Source organism: Glycine soja, chromosome 7, assembly GCF_004193775.1.
Source record: "Glycine soja cultivar W05 chromosome 7, ASM419377v2, whole genome shotgun sequence".
Taxonomy (NCBI): domain Eukaryota; kingdom Viridiplantae; phylum Streptophyta; class Magnoliopsida; order Fabales; family Fabaceae; genus Glycine; species Glycine soja.
This window is the reverse complement of record NC_041008.1, coordinates 8354090-8374788: the sequence shown is the minus strand read 5'-3', so window position 1 is coordinate 8374788 and position 20699 is coordinate 8354090. Positions and strand designations below refer to the sequence as shown.

The 20699-nt window shown below is 32.9% G+C and overlaps 2 protein-coding genes across 5 annotated transcripts; one reads left to right on the top strand and one right to left on the bottom strand.

Moving 5' to 3' along the window:
• The first annotated feature begins 3435 nt into the window (after window positions 1-3435).
• Window positions 3436-11741, top strand: LOC114418578 (probable ADP-ribosylation factor GTPase-activating protein AGD14). 3 transcript variants are annotated; one of them, XM_028384003.1, is made up of 15 exons: window positions 3436-3558; window positions 3887-4004; window positions 6492-6553; window positions 6955-7042; window positions 7146-7207; window positions 7287-7383; window positions 7551-7934; window positions 8431-8749; window positions 8831-9072; window positions 9154-9318; window positions 9417-9521; window positions 9754-9837; window positions 10324-10483; window positions 10579-10624; window positions 11022-11741. In XM_028384003.1, exons 2-15 carry the CDS (start codon window positions 3906-3908, stop codon window positions 11152-11154), a joined length of 2046 nt encoding a protein of 681 aa, XP_028239804.1. In that variant the 5' UTR covers window positions 3436-3558; window positions 3887-3905; the 3' UTR covers window positions 11155-11741. The 3 variants fall into 3 exon arrangements, with proteins under 3 accessions (XP_028239804.1, XP_028239806.1, XP_028239805.1); XM_028384004.1 differs by having other exon boundaries at window positions 3520-3651; XM_028384005.1 differs by lacking the exons at window positions 10579-10624; window positions 11022-11741 and having other exon boundaries at window positions 9417-9492; window positions 10324-10462.
• A 1220-nt stretch (window positions 11742-12961) lies between these two features.
• Window positions 12962-19984, bottom strand: LOC114418579 (probable serine incorporator). 2 transcript variants are annotated; one of them, XM_028384006.1, is made up of 13 exons: window positions 19649-19978; window positions 17069-17372; window positions 16409-16482; window positions 16090-16249; window positions 15938-15962; window positions 15754-15843; window positions 15458-15629; window positions 15296-15369; window positions 15000-15069; window positions 14452-14523; window positions 14249-14382; window positions 13785-13858; window positions 12962-13467 (listed from the first exon to the last, which is right to left on the bottom strand). In XM_028384006.1, the coding sequence occupies exons 2-13, from the start codon at window positions 17271-17273 to the stop codon at window positions 13412-13414; spliced, it is 1206 nt and encodes a 401-aa protein (XP_028239807.1). In that variant the 5' UTR covers window positions 17274-17372; window positions 19649-19978; the 3' UTR covers window positions 12962-13411. The 2 variants fall into 2 exon arrangements, 1 of the variants encoding a protein (XP_028239807.1); XR_003668055.1 differs by lacking the exon at window positions 12962-13467 and having other exon boundaries at window positions 13839-13858; window positions 14249-14377; window positions 19649-19984.
• Between the last annotated feature and the right edge of the window lie 715 nt (window positions 19985-20699).

Below are 20699 nucleotides of genomic sequence, written 5' to 3'. Positions count from 1 at the left end.
TGTTTCTCTTTGGATCTCAGCCCATGAACAAATATATATTAGTTGTTATCACAGGATTTGGTGGTAAAGAAAAATTGGATCCGTGATGAGAGGATATCTTCCATAATTCAAAAAGCTATAAACTAGTTTAAGTTAAAATTTTCTTAAATCCTTAAAATTCAAATAACTATCTTACTAGTTTAAGATTAAATATTTCTCAATAATCCAAAAAAAGAGAAACCATACTTTTACTTTTAAGTAGTCTAGTAAATGGGTCAAATGAAAGTTTTCAGTGATCATCGGACCAACAGACAATATTATTCAAGTAATTTTTGTTATTATAGACTTACATATATGTATTTTTTTTGTCGTGATAATATTAATATCTATCAGCTTCACTAAGACTAACTTATGTGCATGTATCTTTATTTGTAGACTTTTTCAAATATAGCATAATATTGTTCCCCCTTCAGTGCTCTTCTCCTTTTAACTAATTAAATGACAAATTTCAACCGTAAACGAGCAGTGTGCAGCTCGAATCTCAACAATTAGTAGAATAAAAAATGAAAATCTCTAGGGTTATAGTATAATATAATATAATTTGTTCTGTTCTGCCATTTTGATTAACCAAATTTTCCTGTGTTATTGGAAGCCTTGTAGTATAACTCTGCGGATGAACAAATGGTAAAACATCGATCTCATGTCCCGAAACAAGGACTTATTATATAATGAAACATGGTGGTGTATAATCCCATGTGAACTTCCAATCAGATTAAATACATTAACTAATTATACCTATTATTGTTGTGATTAGACCAAGCTGATGATGTCCGGAAACTCACTCTAAACAATTGAATTGACTACACGTGGGATTATAAAATTTCATCAAATATGTGTTACCATTAAATTGATTACTCCATCATCCATATATTTCATCAACAATTTTTCTTATTAAGTCATGGAACATTGAGATGAAGTTGAGGATTGGAGAATATGTGGATAAAACAAAAATGGATGAGATAAAACTTTGAGAGATTGTGTAAAAAGAGAAAGAAATTTGATGTGAGAATAAAATAGAGAAATTGAAAATATTGATTGTGTAAAAAAATGTGATGTTGCTCGCATTCATATACATGTTGATATTGATATAAAAAAATTAAAAAAAATATGAAAATGGCAAGTTTAATGTTACAGGAAGCCACAAATTAATTTCTTTTTTTCCAAATCAATAAAAGTTAACACTAACATAAACGATGGCCATCGTTAAAGAATAAGAATCAGTACTTATAAAAGCATCGAATGTTTGTCAAGATTAATGTACTCTAAAGCTCATGTCTTGTTAGAAAATATTGTTTAATAAATAGATCTGGTGTTTGCATTAGCGTTGCAAATGATCTTACACCGACAGATAAATTCTATTGGATATAAGTACTATATTTATAAAAAAAAATGATATAATATGATTAATAGATAACCTATTTAATTTCAAGTATGTGATAAATAATTCTGTCCTTAAATTCGTGTGTATGAAAAATGTATTTACTATACCTGTTAAATAGTTCTCTCACTAGACATCCTTACCTTAAAACAATGTTATCTTCATTGTCATTTATAACACAACAGTTTATTGAGTAATCAAATGCTTAGACCTTGACACAAAAAAAATAAAAAATGCTATGACCTTTAATCATATATAAGAATATAATATAATATCACTTCTTCTATGTATACCCTCCTTTTGTGTTTTTTTCTTTCTTTCAAATTTCTAATATGGGCTGGTTTTATTTTGCATCCAGAATAAGAAAAATGACCAAACCCAATCATATGGCTTCTACAATGCTCTATCTTCTTCAACGATGACCTATTGGCTATGGATACTCATTAAATTTACGTTTAATTACCATTCATATTCTATTTTTTAAAAGACCATTCATATTCTATTGAAATCAATTTTATCCTACTTCTATCCATAATTAGACTGTAACTGCCACTTGTCAGTGGTGACCTTTTTTTTTTTTTTTACAATTACGATTTTTTTACAATGCGTGATTACTTTTAATAAACGAGCACTTTTTTTTTTTTTTATATACCGTGGATCAAGTGGGATAAGGCGTTGTTATTGTTGTGGATCAAGTGGACACTACCTCTAATTTGATTGAAAAAATGACAATTGAGTTGAATAAGATGAACTGAGAGGTCGAGTCACTAGTTTTTCAATCCAAACAATTACACCAGTCTGGCATTTTACGAATTTGCGTAGAGAAGAAGACCTTGACGAAGAATGGAAGTGACATGAGATGTTTATTGTCTACATAGCATGTTTAGTTTGGATTTGGAGAAATTCAAAATCATGATTTGAAGTTTGGACAAAATTCATGTATTCATTTCAAACTATGATCTTGAGCTTTCAAAAGTTAAATCAAATATATTAATAGTCGCCGTGCATGTATGACCAAACATGACGGTGTGAACACTGTTCTTTCAATTTCCACTAAATAGTTATAGACCCATTCACATTCTGTTTACGCCTAATTTAAACCATGCCACCCCATTCTCGCTCTCCTTAGGACACACCTCGTGCTCAACTAATATATGCTCAGGGTTATCCACTCTTTTTGAGAGGCATCAAGCCATGGTCGTGTTATTCAGCCTTTTTGTTAATTTGTTAATACTTAACATAATCTAATTGTTAGAAATAATTCAAGTTCGAGATCCATTAAAAATAATCTCGCATTGAAATATATAAGTGAAGGTAACTCTCACTCCTTGAACTAGCTTTTGGAATTAGGTTAAGTCACTCACATTATCCATTCTAAGACTAATTTATCCTATTGAACTATTACAATAATTTTTTTTTAAATTATAACTACTAGTGGAAAAAAACATTCTATTTAAATTGAAAAGTTGTCTATATATATATAATTAAGTGTATCTTATTTTAAAAGACATAATTATTGAAAGTTAAATTAAATGTTATAGTGATTATAATAATTAAAAATAAAAATGTCTAAAAAAATGATGACACTGAATAATTTTTTTTAGAGGAACATGATTCTTTCTTTTATACTAGTTATGAATAGATTATAATATCATTATATATTTATTAATAATAACTTTCAATTTTAATTTAATAGTTTTATCTCAAAATTCATGATTAGATTGAAAATTCTTTTTATGTAGATGATGCCTATTAAATTTTATATTGATAAAAAATTATTTGATATCTCATTGATATAGATAAAAAAATAATTAGTATATATTTTTAAAAAATATATTAAATATGAGTTATTTGTTCGCCTTTTAAATTATTTAAATTAAATACTAGTAGAATACTTTTCCTAAAATTTGAGACCAATGTCTTTGGATTTCTCCCCAATTTAAATGATTTAATGAAATTATCACGAAGTTTTCCCGACTAAATATAAAAAGTAAAAAAATATATCGAGAAGAAGGTGTAACTGTTTACCGGTTAAAGACAGAGAATTTTGGTGCTAAAACCTCTCTTAGCTGTACAAAGCCGTCATTACATTACGAACTTGGAAGATCTGCGACTCTTGTTTCTCTCTCTTTGTTTCGGTGGTGCGTGACTGCTTCAACCCTCTTTCTTCTCTTCTCTTCTCTTCAATCGAAGTCTCCAACTGTTTCCTCTGCTCAGTTCCCCAACTCCTTAGGGTTTAGTTAACTTCAAACATCACTTTCTTCGATTTCGCAAAAGCTCAATACTCTTCTTCTCAGATCTGTTGTTTTCCGTTTCCGCGGAAAATTGTTGCCTAAGAAATCACCGATTTTTTCCCTTTCTCTTCTTCGGTTTTTTAGATGCATGATTTCGAACTTGTTCCCATGCGTTTCCTTTTTTCTGCCTTTGAATTATTAGTTTATTGATTGTTGTGACGTTTTTGAGCTGCAGAATTGAAGCAGCGGAGGAGATGGCGAGTCGCATGAAGGAAGATGAGAAGAACGAGCGCGTGATTCGGGGTCTTCTCAAGCTTCAACATAATCGCAGATGCATTAACTGCAACAGTCTGGTAAGATGTTAACCGGGTGAATTTGATGCGTTGTCATGTTTCGATTGTTTTGAGCGTGTGAATGTAAGTTGCTACTAACTCGGTGGTAGAGTAGAAGCTTAACGGTGTGAGAATAAATCGAAGAATAGAAATGAAGTAAGCAGTGGAAATGTAGTACTGCCATGGATTATTGTTATTTATTTATGTTTGAATTGAAGGTTACTGGACTGTGGTTTTGCCTGTTAATGGCATGCCAATGCGAACCACTGAGTCTTTCATCTTAAGAGTAAAATGGTTGAAAATTGGAGTTTGGGATTAGATGTGTAGTATTTTTGTAAGTGGGGCTTTACTTGATTAAAAATGTAAGCTGTGCATAGGGACATCAACTTAGATTTTGTAAGCTCCACGCCGTAATCCAGCCAATCCTAAGAGGTGAACCTGAAGTAGTAAGGGTAGGTGCTCAGGTGCTGGTGCTATGACCTTTTTTCCACCTTTTTCGAATATATTGATTCAGTGCTCTCAGAACGTGGATCAAAGCCTTCCTATGCTACAGATTCGGATCATTCTCCTTTAGATGCTTCTGATGCTTCCCTGGCCGTGCTTTAAGTACTTGTGTATGGAGAGTCTGTTCCTTATTTAGCTAGGACTTTGAGTCTCTAGAGTGCCCCTCTGTATTTGAAGGCGCATTTTTGTTTATGCACCTGAAAAGGCTGAAATGGCTTCCAATTTGACTTGCTTATAGTAAAGTAAAGTGGATCAACCTCGTTCAGTAGAATTCTGAAGAAAGAAGGCTAGGCTTCTTGAACCAGAGCTAATTCAATCTTTCCCTTTCTACAATATGTTTGAATAGCAAGCAAAAGTACCACGAACGAACAATCCGATTCGGTTAGCAAACTACTTCTAGAATGAACTACATCATGTGGACTTCAGTGATGCGGACCCAAAACTGCCCCAGAAGCGCGATCACGGCCGCTTCACCCACTATTCAAAAACGCGACACATTAGACGTGTTGGTGCACCTCACTGCCATGATGCCACAGTCTGCCATGATAGCAATCGCTGTTCATACGTAGTATGCATCCTGTTATATTATGAATCCAACCAGTTGTTAGCACCACAGTGACTGTCATTTGGAAAAGCAACAGGCTACAAATCACCCTCAAATCCCATGTATCTGACTATCTGTATTGAGCATTGAGCCACTTGGGCTTACTGGTTTTGTAATTGGAAACCAAATAATGAATGTTTCACTTTGTGGTTATTAAAGCACTGTCATGAAAAGATTAATGACAGACACTGACATGTTATTGCCTTTCCCTATTTTACATCACTCTATGAGAAATGTTCCTGTTGATGATACTATTAATGATATTGATTTCATTTTAGGAAGTTTCATGAAAAAAGAGTGCTAAAAATCATTTTTGGGCTCTTCGCATCAGTTGTGTAAATGGGTTTTTAGCTATAAGTGCTTATTTGGCATCATAAATTCTGAATGAGGATTTATTTTGTGTTTGGATGATATTTTACTAAAAATTACTTGATGAGTTTATTCTTGCTTACATTGACCTGTGTTCAGATGATATTATTGAAAATAACTTGTAGACCCAAATTGGCCATCTTTGGATAAACATAAAGGAAAATTGGTTGTTAGTATTGAGATGAAATAATAAGTTTTTTACATTTAGTTGTTTGAAATATTTCAGATTTGCTTATGTTATTTGAAGCAATTTCCAATATGTACAAAGTACTATTTCCAAACATCCAAATGGGAGTACCCTGATTAAGCTGCATTGGGAATGAAAATATTGTTAACTGAATATTTCAGAATAAAAAAACGAGTTGAAAAAATATTTTCATGTGTTGAACAGTAACTAAATAATATGGGTTTTAATGGAACGGTTTGTTTTTCAAAAAAAAAAAAAATCCTACTAATTTTCAAGGTCTCTAATAAAGGTTAAAATTTCTAGTGCATGTTGGGAAATGTGTATCGATCAAATAAAGTTGAATATTAAGTTATTTAAGGATGTGTCTAAATTGTTTGATCCTTTGCTTTAGGACTGAATATGATTGAATATCAAGCATTTAATAGATTTATAGGAAAAGGTCAATGTGGTGTTTGAGGGTATAATCTCAATCTTACAGATTTTGTGTAACCCATAGCCTGTGGCTGATGGATTTTATTTTATTGCCAGGCAGTTCATTGTTTTCATTTGTATTTAATATCATGTTTGTAGCATGTAGACTATAAAATTGCAAGGATGGTAACAGTTCCCATCTTCTATCAGTCATGCCCTAGATTCCATGCGAAAACAGGATCCTTAACATGAATATAATTTGGGTCTCTGATCAAATTCTTTTATAATCATTTTGTAGACTTTAAGTGTTGTTAATTTCTAGCAAACTTTTAGAGCATTTTGATTGCGTTCTTCAGAACCTAGAATGGAAATTATTGCATTTGATATTGTGACTGGTCTTTTATATTAATTATCTTCTTTTCTCTTTTGAAAGGGACCACAATATGTGTGCACAAACTTCTGGACGTTTGTTTGCACAAACTGCAGTGGAATACAGTAAGTCCTTACAAGATTTTTGTACACTGATCTTGAGTTGAACATTTTGAGTTGAACACACGTTTTTATGGTTCATGATGACTTGCTTTGCTGATCAGCACTGCTGATTTAGTGGACTGAGTGTTCCCATTTGCTTTTGTTTAAATGCTTTGCCAAATGTTTTGCTCATAAAATTCTACTCAATTGTGTCGCTATACTGTTAACTGTGTACTTTGTGTATATGTTGTACTGCTGTTTGTAATGGGTTGGATTTCAGAAAATTGTATGTGCATGCTCTCACATGCCTTGTGTACATAAACTGCATTTTGTTTAAAAAATATTGGAGATAGAATAATATCATTTCTTTCTAGTGTTCACTTTTCCTTGAATGAAAGTCAACTGCTTTTTGTTTTGATTTATAGTCGGGAATTCACTCATCGAGTAAAATCAGTTTCAATGGCTAAGTTTACTTCACAAGAAGTTAGTGCACTTCAAGAAGGAGGCAATCAGGTATAGATGCCGGTTTATGCTAAAACTCATGCTAGATATCTTTCCAGTTGGCCTGATATCATATATTTCTTAAGTTGATTTCTGCTTTTTCTAATACTTGAAGCGTGCAAAAGAAATTTATTTTAAAGAATGGGATGCCCAACGTCATTCTTTCCCCGATAGCAGGTAACTACTTGTTATATGCTTTTATGTACAGTTACAGGATGCATCATTCATTTATTCTGATTAGCATGGTTGGTGCCAGTAATGTTGACAGGCTCCGAGACTTTATTAAGCATGTTTATGTGGATAGAAGATTCACTGGAGATAAGACCAATGACAAACCACCAAGAGCCAAGCCGGTAAGATGTCTCTTGTCTCCTTTTAGATTCACTGTTTTGAAGTTTATATTTCAGTTTGTTACAATTTCAATTTCAATTTTCATGCTACGTTTTTACTTTGGAGTTGCTTGAATGTATCAGCTAAATCTAACATTCTTGTCTCTTTTCATATGTTGCATGTTTTACAGGGTGACAAGGATGATTTTTATCAAGGAGGATCTAGAAGCCCTCCCTATGAGGACACATATGAACGCCGTTATAATGACAGATCTAGTCCAGGTGGAAGAAGTCCTGGATATGATCAAGAAAGTAGGCAATATGGTGATTATAAGAAAAGTCCTGGTCGTCCTCCACTAATTAATGATTGGCGTCGTGAAGATCGCAGAACATCTGATGGAGATTATAAGTTGGAAAGCCAATCTCCTGAGAGAGCCAAAGATGTGGATTCTTCCAGCCCACCTGTGGTCCGACCTGTTAGAGATATTTTGGGAGAAAATGTGGTGCCTCTTCGGATAAGTGAACCACCCAAACCAAACAGTGGAAGACCTGCTGATAGCTCAGCACCGACACAGGTGAAATTATTATTAATGATGGTCCATATGGTTCTACCACCTAGGTTCGGAATCCTGATGCTAGATGCTACATGGCCTGCCTTTGCTGTGGAGTTTCTTCAGTGTTTATCTGTGATCTGTTTATCATTATTTCTATGCTATAACAAATTCACTATGTTTTGTCAATTGTCAGTCAAAGATATTTTTCTGTTATCTCCTTAAAGATTTTTGGTTTAACATACTGTTTTGCTAGTGAATTTATTACCATTGTATACTTCAAGATTTTCTTTAAGCATCTGATGGACAATAGGAATCTAGCCAATCTACAGTAGCATGAACACCTAATGTTCACTAACTTCATAGTTAATTTTCTGCAAGATCTGGCTCAGTGTTTACTGTTTATTTATTTTTAGCATGAATTGTTTTGACAGCTCTTTCCCTTAACCTGCTCAGGCACTGTAGTTTAGTAGGGTAGCTGAACTTAATTTTTATGATAACTGACTGTTTATAATTTCAGAGAACTATATCTTCCAGTAGCTTGGCTTCTGGCAATGAAAACCCAGTAGATGTTAAGCTTGAGACTACTAAGAGCCTTATTGATTTTTATGCTGATCCTGAGCCTCCAGTAGCTCCATCAAATCTTCAAGCCCAACAAACTACTGTACCTCAACCTGTTGTGCAGCCAGCAAACTCCAGTAATGACAATTGGGCCTCTTTTGATGTTGCTCCTGCAACAAGTGCAACTCCAAGCTCCTCAAATTTAAATCCACTTGAATCGATGTTGTCCCAATTGTCTGTGCCAGCATCTTTACCTGCTCAAGTTTCTGGAGTCCAAGGTGACCTAATTGTCACAACAGCTATTCCTAAGGCACTGTGATATCATTAGCAAGAACTGACAACTCATCCTTTTTTTGCAGGACCTATTCCATCATCATCTCTTACTTCTACTTCTGGAGTTGCAAGTGTTAGCGGTTTCTCAGCTTTCCCACCCAGCAATGCTTCTGTACCATCTCCTGGATTGACATCAGTGTCGCCTCTTAATAATGCAGGACAATGGGCCAATTTACAGCAGCAGAAACAACCATTGTTCCCCGCTGCTGTTGGTCAGTCTATTGCACAACAATTTACACCCCTATTAGGTGGAGCAGCAAATAATCAGGTTTGGCAGTCATTTCAAATGATAGACTGTCAATTTCAGATCTAGTATTTGTTTTCACTCTTTCCTGGAAATATCTTGCAGCCATGGAATGTACCTTCTGCACCCACAGTGCAAGGGCATCCAAGCACACCAATGCCACATACGTACCCTTATGCTTCAAAGCCTGCCAATGAGGCTATATCCAGTGTTGTTTCACAACCTCCGGCTTCAGAAGTTAAAGCAAGTGGAAGGAAAGAACTTCCTGAGGTGTTTTTTAGTCCTTATTTTACTTCACAACCATCTATGTTGTGTGCACACTTGCATGTGTTTATTTTTTGTCTTACAGTAAGTTGTGGTTAATGCAGGATCTGTTCACTGTAAAATATTCTTCCTTCCCTGCTCCAGTCGTAGGTTGGCAAATGGGTGTTCCCCATGGCATGGGTATCTCAATGCAATACAATAATGTGGTGGTACTGTTACAATCCAGAATGATTAGCTTACCAGATTATACTGTGTGTGTTTGGATTAGTTCATTTTTGTTCAAAATAGCATACAATTAAAATCTTACTCTGAAAGACCCCCCCTTTTTTTCCCTTTAAAGACTATTTTCCCCAAAAATAATCAAACCAAGCACATGCTCAATCTGTGGCTAATGCATTAGCGTGAGCATTTCTCTCATATAAGTGTTTGTCACTGTTGCAGCCTGTGCCAAGTTTTCCACAGCCATCAAAGTCAATAAATCCATTTGATGTCAGCAGTGAACCTACCGCAAATCAAGCCCCAACTGTATGTGATTTATTTAAAATATTTGTGTGCTATTGCCAATTATATTTCATATTTTATACTGTCATTATTTTGTATATAATGCATAGATATTGTATTAGAAGTTTGAAACCACATTTAATTTTGCTAATTAATGATTTTACTTTTGAATAGTGCATGTTAGTAGATAAATGATGGTTTGGATTTTGTCCATTATTGAGTCAAGCATTTTTTTTTCATCATTGGTTACTTAACTGTATGTGTATGTTACTGTCTGAAGTTTACATCTTGCCTTTAGCAGAATTATATATAAGAATGAAAATTGCTATCTTTGTTTTCTTTATGATCTCTTCACATTGAAAAAGACATGGAAATGTGTTGTACTAACTTTGTAGCATATTAAATCATTAGTTATTTCAAGCTTCAGAATTCCTTTCTGTTTTTGTTCAGGAAAATTTGAAAAAAAAAATCCTGGTTGATGATTTTCTGGTTGGTTTTCCTTGAATACAGTTTCCTTCCATGTCATCCTTGCAAGGTGCCCTGCCTGGGGTACCACCTCCTGGTGCAGTGCACCCTTCAAGCATGGGTAATCCAACACATGGCTGGACTCCTCTGTCATCATCATTTCTGCCTGCACAGACACAAATGCGTGCAACTGCATTGGGACCAAGTATGTTTATCGTTTTATCATTCTTCAATTAATTGTTCTATTTCTAAGGACAGTTTGCTTTTTTATCTGTATTCTGAACCATGTGAAAATCTCAGGGCCATATATGGGGCAACAAATGCCGACTAACATGCCAATGCCAAGGTAAACTACTCTTTCAATCATGATAACATTTCTTCCAGGCTATTTTAGGTTTGTTTCTATACTAGCTCTAGGAAACTCATATTTTGGGTCCATTCCTTTATCTATACCAAATTATGTTGCATAGAACAAACTTGAATGATATAGTGAACCCTTTATCTATCCAAATTCATGCATCTAAAACATTTTAGTATCTCATGTTTCATCAGTTTCTTATATGGGCAGATGTTATCATGTTAGGTGCTATCATTTAGAACTGTGATTTTTTTTATTTCTCCTAGTTTTTGAAGTGAGTTGTGCAAGGGGGAATTTATTGCAGTTATATGTATAACATCTGTATGATTATTTGTTGTTCAGCATTACTTGAATTGCCACTCAATGATTTTAACTGAATGCGTAGGCAAGAAGTTGGGAATTTTGGTAACCAAGGAGCTGTTTTCGGTTTGTCAAATCCAGATCAGCAGCTGACTGGTAGGTTATCAAACACTCCCACCTCTAACTCATTCCCTACAGGAGGGAACCCATTCGGATAATGTGAACAATTGTCCACCTGGAAATGTAAAGTCACGCATCTACTTGTTGCTCCTTGTACAAATATGTGCAAGTTTCGGCTTGGGTTTCTATTGTCAGTCAGATTGATACACATACGCATTATGAGGGGTTTGCGGTAATCCCTGGATCGAAGTCAAATATTTGCATTTGGCCGTGTAAATTGTTATTTCTATAGGAATGAAGACAAAATCTACCTTCTTGGAAGAGGTTAATTTGTTATTATGAAAGGCTAATATGCTGCTGCCGTAGGGGCTGTTGTGCTGTAGAGAATCCAAGTCCCTTGGAAGAGGGGAAAGGAGTGAGATAAAGAAGGGATGAATGAAAGGGGTGCAGAGAACCATTCGAGGAGACATGATTTTTTTTGCTTCTTATTTTTGGGTGCACCCATGTGTTGTTCATTTGTAATTTGTAGTATAGATTGGTTGGTGGTGTTTGCTAGTTTGATGCACCCTACTTGTGTTATATTTTTGGTTTTACTATATTGTATGATTTGTAATCTCACAATTTTGGTAAGGTTTTTCTTTTTTATGGATAGTACATGAAATGAAATCATCTTATTGTTTTTTTTTGTAATGGGGAGGGCCAGAGGCCAAAAAACAAAACTACACAACTACCCTAACACACGGTGAGGGGTCGAAGATCCCCCATAACATCATTCGATAACCGTAACGATTAACGAACAAACCCACAAGGGGAGAATCCAAGACATTCACCCCCAACGAAGCACTATGAGCAGAATCTGCCAACCAATCAGTGATGCTGTTAGGAAGTGAGTTGTAAAGAGGTGTATATTTATAATTACCCTTTATAATATAAATACAAACGTTGTGCATTGTGGACTTAATAATCTTCTAAATTTAACATGACATGACTAAAGATTTCACATTGTCTCATTTCCTCTTTCTCTCCGCACCACCCACCATTTGTTGATTCTCTGAAATCCAATCTCTCCGAATCTGTACACACTCGAGTTTTTCGCGTTCTTTCTAGGTCTTGCTTTTTTAGGGTGTCACTCTTGGACTATCACTATTTCTAACCCACATCAAATGCAAAAGCTACCTCAATTTTCACCAACCATGGTCCTTTACCTACACAATCACGTTTATAATCAGGTCGAGAAGGTGGATGCCGATGGGTTTGACATCTTGTTCAAGTTGCTAGTGTTTGGACCGAAAAAACGTGGCCAGTGTTGGATCTAGCCATAAAGTTGCAAGGACTACCACAAGGGCAAGTGATAATGATATCAACTCCTCGTTATTTTTCACATGACATTGTTAGGTTTACGTGATAAGTAAACCATGGATCTAAACAAATACAGCACGTGGAAATCATAATCTCCACATAACAAATCACGTACACTTAAAAATGATATCAAATAGAGGACTTGGAGATAAACTGTATGAAAGAAAATTTTAGAGACTATTTTTGTAAGAAAACAGTGAAGGTAAAATCATTTATTTTTATTTTTGTAAAACGAGACTTTTCGAAATTGAATTTGCCTATAAATTGGACGAACAAAAGTTTATTAATATTTATTAAACATATTATGATTTTAACTGACTAAAAATTAAAAAAGTGGTTGTACCCTTGTTTACTTTAGAGACAAGCGCGTTATTTCTGTTAAAGATGTTATTGAAATAGGTTCAAGAAATCGCAACAAGGAATTAAGTCGCTTGTTTTGAAAATCTAGGCACCATTTTAATCCAAAAGATACTTTAAAATATAGTAGTACTTCGCAAATGATTACTTTAACAATAAAAAAAATTAAAAAACATATTAGAAAAACAATGAACTCAGAAACAGTGTTTCATTGATTGTAACTTCGATATTATTTGTCACTGACAAATGGTAATCCACTGCTTACCTTATGTTGAACATATGATGATTCACTCACAATAAAATTACTTTAAGCATTTAAACCGATAAATTGGCAAATCATGAATGAACTTTATGATGAGCATCCTCAAAATGGGTTTTTAAGTTACTTTATACTCCCTCAGTGATAAATGAACAGGTATTGTGTAGCTTCAAATAAAAAATCCAACAGCTTATGTGCATTTTTGCCAGAACCATTGCTTCTGACTTCGAATTTCCAGGGTGTTGCAGTTGCAAACTTGCAATTCCTTTTCCTAAGAGCTGTAACTGGAGGAGTCCACTAAATGTGTAGCAAATATATGTGGCAATTTAAGATCTTAATCCTCACAATTTCAAACCAGAATGGAGATAAGAAGGAAGTTCTCATGTAGAATCAGCATGTCTACTCTTCCATATGATTGGAGCTACCAGCATCCATACTGTGAAAACACAAAATTTTCGTTTGTTCAAGAAATTGCACATAACGTGTTGTATTAAGAGTCACTCAGTTTAAAATTTTTCAAACTAGCAACTCACTTTTCTACACATTCTTTGTTATTGTGTGATATTTATGTGCATCTCAATAAATAATGTGAGTCTCACTTCAATTTGATAGGTCTCATTCCCTATTCAATGGTTCCCAACTTCCCATATGTATTTCACCCAATAACAAAGAATGTTTTAAAAAGTGACTTGTGAAATTCCTCTTTCATGCTAAGCCTAGTTTAGGGGTAGGGAAATACAGTAATTAACTTACAGTAGACACAAACTGCCAACCATTCATTTACTATTCTGACCCAAGCACTGGTCCAGCCCACATCAATTGTCCATCTGCAGTAGAATATAGATATTATGCATTATTTTCTCAAAATTTATGACTTCTATTAAAGTCTTTAAGACAGAATCAACCTCAAATAAACATGCTACTAGAATATATAAGTGAGCAACTAGGAAATTTTTTTGGGCAGGAAATAGTTGACAAATACATCAGCATAATCTCAGATCCAGAATGATATTATGTCACACAAAGAATAACTTCTCAAACTTCATGTTGTACCATATTTATTGAGTTAGGTGGCATCTTGATTTATATATGATATTTTGGCTCTTAATAACTAGAAATGAAATGTGTTTCCTTTAATGTGGGTGACAAAGCAAAACAAGAAATCTTAATAAGATGCACATAACATGTTATGAGCCAATTGCAAGATGGGATCATACTTTCTCATAGAATGATGACTATTCCATCCGATCAATAGCATTGCAAAGTACATAGCTCCTGTGGCAAAAACGAAATGGAAGAAGCCATAACCATATGGAACATCATCTTCTGCTGGCGAATCACTCTTCCTGAACTGTAAGGATTTGTTAGATATGCATTGGAGAACCTGGTATTAAAATTCAATTTAGATCTTTTAACTAACCTGAAAGCATTCGGAATCTATGCCGGTAGAAAATGTTGCAACAACAAGTGCTAGTATTGCAACAACAAAGCTCTGCCAATAGTCATTGTCGAATGTCAGACAATAATAAAGAAAGCAAAGTGATATCATGTATTCCAAAGCTTTAGAAAATAAAATTACCAAGCCTTCAAAATGAATGTGTGAGGACAACAAAAGCCAAAAGAAAAAGAAAATGATTTGGATCCTCTCACTAATTTCATTATTGCACCTTTTTGTTTTAAATAACAATGTTTTTATGTTACCCTTTAACATGAGAAGATCCGAATTGAAAAAAATAAATCAAATCTCAAATATTTTTCATGATAAACATGAAATAATTGTGTTTTCTGGGAATAGCATCCTTTTCTCTTTGCATATTATACAAAACTAGCAGGGGAAAATATTATCAAGTGACGAGATGCGAAAATACAGGATCAGCATAAATATTTGTAGACTCACAATTATCATGTTTAAGAACAATTCAAACATTAAGTCCAAATTTCATTTGAACATGAAATAGTAAATATTACAATGATGCTTTGCCAGTCTGTTTTGTTTGCAGATTCTGACTTCCTGATGCATTCAGCTCCCGCAGGTTCACTGCATACACAAATAAGTTCTAAAGCTCAAATTCAATGCAATGAAGACAATATAAGTTAGAAGGATAACAAAAGCAATAAATGGAGAATTTTTTTATAAAAAAAATGATTTGATTTTACATCCAAGTTTCCTTCGGTTGAAAAGAAAAATCTCTAAACATTAGACAGCTATATCAAATAAGTTATCAATATAAGTCCAAAAGTAAAGACAAAATTGGTGGCCCTACCTTCTAATTGCACACCAGCAAAGGAAGACAACATAAAGCCCCATCAACCCTGGACTTAAAATGCCAGCATTCACCTATGAAGAGACATTAATTCCACCTAAAGTTATGATGGAAGATAAAGTAAGGTGAGCATGCAAAAGCCAACAAATTAACAGTACTTACTTTTGGGTGAAGAGATACACTTGTCATGAGTTGGAGAAGCACTAGGGTCCAAGTAATGAAGAAAATGTTGAGGAGGCAAGATGGTTGTGGCGCATACCAAATGTACATCAAAATGATCCCCACCAAGCAGATAAAATATGAAATAGTTGCAAATAACATCACCTGGATTTGGCTGCATACAAATTGAACATTAAGGAAGTACTTTTTTTGTTTAATATATATACAAGTTTTTTGAAAATTGAATTTAAAAAATGAACTAAAAATATGTATAATTAATTTAATTAAAAAACTCATACCATTTTTCTGCATATTTTTCAGAGTCAAAACAATCAGTCAGCCAGTTAATGAAGCTGATTATGCTTATTAGTTGAATTAGGAGGAAAACCCTGAAAAAGAGACAGAGAAAATTAAAACAATCCATATACCAGTTTAAAACAAAGATATGCTGAAATCATTTAGTGAAGGTACAAAAACACATACCCAGCACCAAAATGTGCAACCTGTCCTTTAACAAATAAATAAATAATTGTGTTAGAGGAATAACAAGGTAATAAATATAAGCAACATTTTTTATACTATCAAAGAGGAAACACTAATTCTTGGAGGATTTTTCAGAGACACAATTTACCCACCATAGAGATCAATCAACTCAGAAGGGAGTATAAATGGGAATATTGTCACAAGGACCAAGACAACAATCTTCACTAACCACCATCCAGATTGCCATTCATCTCTGCCTTCCTTCAATTTAGAAGTGCCAGCAGTCGACCAAAACATTATCATATAAAATAACTGATCAAGAATTAAGGTTGAAAACTGAATATAAATATTGATTAATGATTCATATAATGCTTAGTTTTTCCTTTTCTTTTTTATAAACCTTATTGTACAGAGCCTTTAACAACCAGATTTCATGCATATAATAAATATTGAAATTTTGACAAAGGATACAAAGCAACCCATGCTCACACGCAGAACACCATCTGCACCCAAACAGTCTTTTCCAACCTTGCATCCCTTTAACCCTGTGGATTCAATATATGTTAGAATTCAAGCAATTAGCATCATAAGAATATATTATGCTAGAAATTTCAATACATAAGCTTTCTGTGCTATTCTTTTTAAGGCACATTGAAATTTATTGAAACTCTAACTAAAAACTAATTTAATAAGCCTTAAATAAATTTCAGCCAATAATAGAATAGAGACAGGTTCACGTAATTTTCATGGGGTCTTAGATTTAAACTTCAATTCTTTCATTGTAAAAAAATATATATATTAGTATTCTATTGCATAAAAATGCAACACCCTATATGCATATAAGAGCCCAAGGTCTTAGCAAATAGTCAGTGATCGTGATTTCAATCACAAAGTAAAAGTTTTTAGAATCATCGCGACAACAATTGTTGACACATTGACTGTAATTATCTGTAATTTCCCACAATATTAAGGATTGTAACGAAAGTGTAACCACAACTACAATTTAAAACCTTACATGTGTTAGAAAGAAAAATCTTGATTTCATTCTTGTGGCATTGACATGGTGAAATTTGAAAGTAGCATAAGAAAACTAAATGTGAAAGTACATCAAGGATTCAAAAGCAATCTTACCCTTCATTTCTGTTAAAGCACTAAGACTAGAAAGTTCATCACGGGCAGCCCATGCCAACAGATTGGCCACTAGGAAAATCAAGCCATAAACATATCTTGCCATCCAAGGATTGGATACATTTCTGAATTGAGTGTACCATTTAGAATCCTTCATCACTGCACAACTTTGGTTACTACTAGTACTGTTGCTTTCACCAGTCTCCATCTACTCTTCAAAAAATCAATGTTCCACAGTGCATGAATGGACACAATAAATGGGCTCCACAACCCTAATCAAGATCTTGTTCTATTCTTCTCCCTTGCACTGTAATGCATCAAAAGACTCGCCATTAGCATGGAAAATTCGTCACATTCATCTAGGCCTCGAATGAACCAAAACATTTAAATAAGAGCCAACAATTAGCCTTATTGGGATCACTTTATCTCTACGTAACCATGAGAATAACAGTTAGTTTAGTTGGTCCTAGTAGTCGTAGATTCTTTTTTAGTCATGCATTATCTTACCTATCATCCTAGACTAAAATGCTAAAACCCAAATTTTTTGGTATGCCTAACATATTATTAACATTTAAAATTCCCTTTTGTATCTGGTTCTCTCTCTTCCCTCTAATAACTTATAATCAACCAAAAATTTATATCAATTTGTAAGAAATAAGATATTCATTAGATCATTCTTTGGTTCTATAAAGTCTTACCTTTCGTACATTGAATTCGAAACCTCCAACTTTTTTCTTCAAGTGGAAAACGGTATGTTACACGAAAGCATTGTTATTTTAAAGTTCGAAAGAAAAGAAAAATATCTTTTGATTGTTATTTTAACCTACACTTTCTTCACTTGCTACAGTTTAACATGATTTTTTTCTTTCTTTTTTATTTTTTTTATTTGTTGGAAGAAAGTGAAAGAACTTTTCACGTCGTTTGCTGTAACTATCGTAATATATCGGATTTCCCTTCGCAGAGCTAAAGAGATGTTTTGGGGAGAGAGAAAAAAAAAGAAGAGAAAAGTGTAAAAAATACTTTTTCGTATATAAAAAAAGAGTTTAACAACTGTTTACCATATTACTTATAAGTTGAAAATTTAATAACTCATTTCACTGACATTTTTATACTATAAATAATTCAATTAATTACACTTGTACATTTTAAAATAATATAAAAACACAAGTGAGATGAGTAAAGAAATTAATATTTGAACAAAACAAAATATAGAAAATACTGATATATATAATTTGCTATGAGAGATATTTAAAGTTAATCTATAACAATAGATAAAGGAATTTGTAACCGTCTTTTGGTCTTTCTTCTTCTAGATCATTTTATTCTTAAAAATCACACTCAACAACCTTCCCATGATTAAACCAAAATAAAACAAGCCATTTACAAATGAAGAATACACAATTTTGAACAAATTTTGGTTTACATAATTTTATTATTAGAACCACTTAATATTGTAACCATCCGCTAACTACTCTCCATTCTTTCACTTATACCGTTGTGTATTAACAGATCATATCTAAAATTGAAATTAATTTTTTTCCCTTCTAAAATATAATTTTATTTGTATTGTTTCTTTATTTTTGTACTCTTAGATTTATATGTATTAACTACTAATTAATACACATAATTTGCTAGTTGTAAATTTGTTTTTATTTTTTTTCATATCTCTTAAAATTTATTTTTTGTTCCTTCTTTATTATAAACAACTATTATGAGATTCACATATCTTAATGATTGTATTTGATAAAGTAGACTTTTTAACCCTTTTAAGCATTGACATTATAAATTAACTATTGTTATTTAGAAAGATCAATATCTTTTTAAATTTAAGATTTCACACTATCCCAATATTTTCTTAAATAAATCAGTACTACTTAAATATTTTCATTTCATTTTGTTTTTTAAAATTCCAAACTATCTCACTACTTCCTTTAATTTTATTTTTATTCCAAAACACTTGAAATGTGTTTTTTTTTAAATATAAGAATTATTTTTTCAATAATAAAATAAATATACGATATTATCTATATTTTTTTCTTTTAAATTTACATGTAATATAATACAATAGAAATGCTCCGCTAGTAACAATAAGAAAAGAACAATTGGAGTGATATTCGTTACTCTTTAGCTCGAAGTAAGCGTCCAATTTTTCGTTTATTTCCCTTTGTGATTTTCTCGGTAAACAAGAGATCGATCACACTTATGCGTTCATCAGTTCCATAATCCATACATATATATGCGTGCATATGTTATAACTATAGTCTATAATTTATAGTATTTATAATAAAGTAACAATATTCATCAAATGATAAAGATTCATTGAACACAACAGCAGAAATACTGATCAAAGAATATTAATTGAAGAGAAAACAAAAGCAAATTATATGCCAATCAAAACATGATCATGTAGTAGAATATATGCTAAGAATGAAACTACGTAGCAATTCATATTTTAAAGGCAAAAAACTGCAAAAATTAGTGGAATCGTTAATTAATTTGGAAGCATCAAATGGGGTTGATCGATACATAAGAATCAATAAGTTGAAGAATGAAACAAATGTGACGAGCAATATATATATGTACCTGAAGATCAAAATCATTGGAGAGGAGAATTGAAGAAGGAGGAGATAGATGATGAATAAGTACTATAAGCAAACAAAATTCTGAAGAATCGCAATGTTCCTTGGACAGCATCTGATTATCTTTTTCCATTACAATCTCTCACTTTCTTCTCTCATTAATTAAGAGACACCAGCCACAAATAGGTGGCGAGGTTGCTTTTAGGTGGTTTTGCTTCCTTTCTTTTCTCCTGCTGTAAGCTTAAGCTAAGCTTCAATTCACTTTCTTTTCCTTTCCCCTCCCAATTGCTCTGCCTTACACGGTAAGCTATTCTCCCCCACACAACTCTTTTACATTCACTCCTTTTATTCCCCCACTTCAACTAATTTTTGTCTCACATATACGTATTTTTTTTTTCAAGAATCTAATTTTCATGTACGGTTAGTATATGAATTAAAGGAATTGGTCCACTAGGTCGTTGGAATTTTGGGTAATTTACACGAGGTCTTTAATTTGAATCTTGTTGTCATCATTGTATACCTGTAAAACATACAAAAATTTTACATTATTTGACAATATAAGAGAGGTTAAAATCATCAATGTATTTTAATTAAATTTTTTTTTATTATTATTTGTAAACAGTGGGTTGTATCCTATTTTATAGGTATGTATTAGTATTTTTTTAGAGAAGACATATATTTTACATGAAAGTAATTAACTTTGAGATGGATAAGATAATTATAAATAATAGATTAGATTATAATTTTACTCTTGTGATAAATTCATGATTTTGATCTTCCTAAAATTTAATTGAGATATTTTGTCTCTTAATTTTAAAAATTGACAATTTTGATTCATCAATCAAGTTTATTGGGTTGACTGCTATTTTATAAATGTTGACCAACTTATGGCTGACATGGTGCGTTTTGTTATTAACAATTAATTGTGATTAATAAAACTGTTAAGTTAATTTTAATTGTTCTCTACCTCATTCTGTGACCTCTAACAATAACCCCAGACTAGCACTTTCTCATCCTCTTCCTCACCCAAACCACACAAAATTCAAAACAAAAAA

Coding starts and splice junctions, on each gene's coding strand:
- LOC114418579 (XM_028384006.1), bottom strand. CDS start 17,273: ATGGAGACTGGTGAAAGCAACAGTACTAGTAGTAACCAAAGTTGTGCA. Junction 15,844..15,937: donor GTTGCACATTTTGGTGCTGG/GTATGTGTTTTT, acceptor TCTCTTTTTCAG/GGTTTTCCTCCTAATTCAAC. Junction 13,859..14,248: donor AGTCATCATTCTATGAGAAA/GTATGATCCCAT, acceptor ATTCTACTGCAG/ATGGACAATTGATGTGGGCT.
- LOC114418578 (XM_028384003.1), top strand. CDS start 3,906: ATGGCGAGTCGCATGAAGGAAGATGAGAAGAACGAGCGCGTGATTCGG. Junction 9,319..9,416: donor GAAGGAAAGAACTTCCTGAG/GTGTTTTTTAGT, acceptor TGGTTAATGCAG/GATCTGTTCACTGTAAAATA. Junction 10,625..11,021: donor ACTAACATGCCAATGCCAAG/GTAAACTACTCT, acceptor CTGAATGCGTAG/GCAAGAAGTTGGGAATTTTG.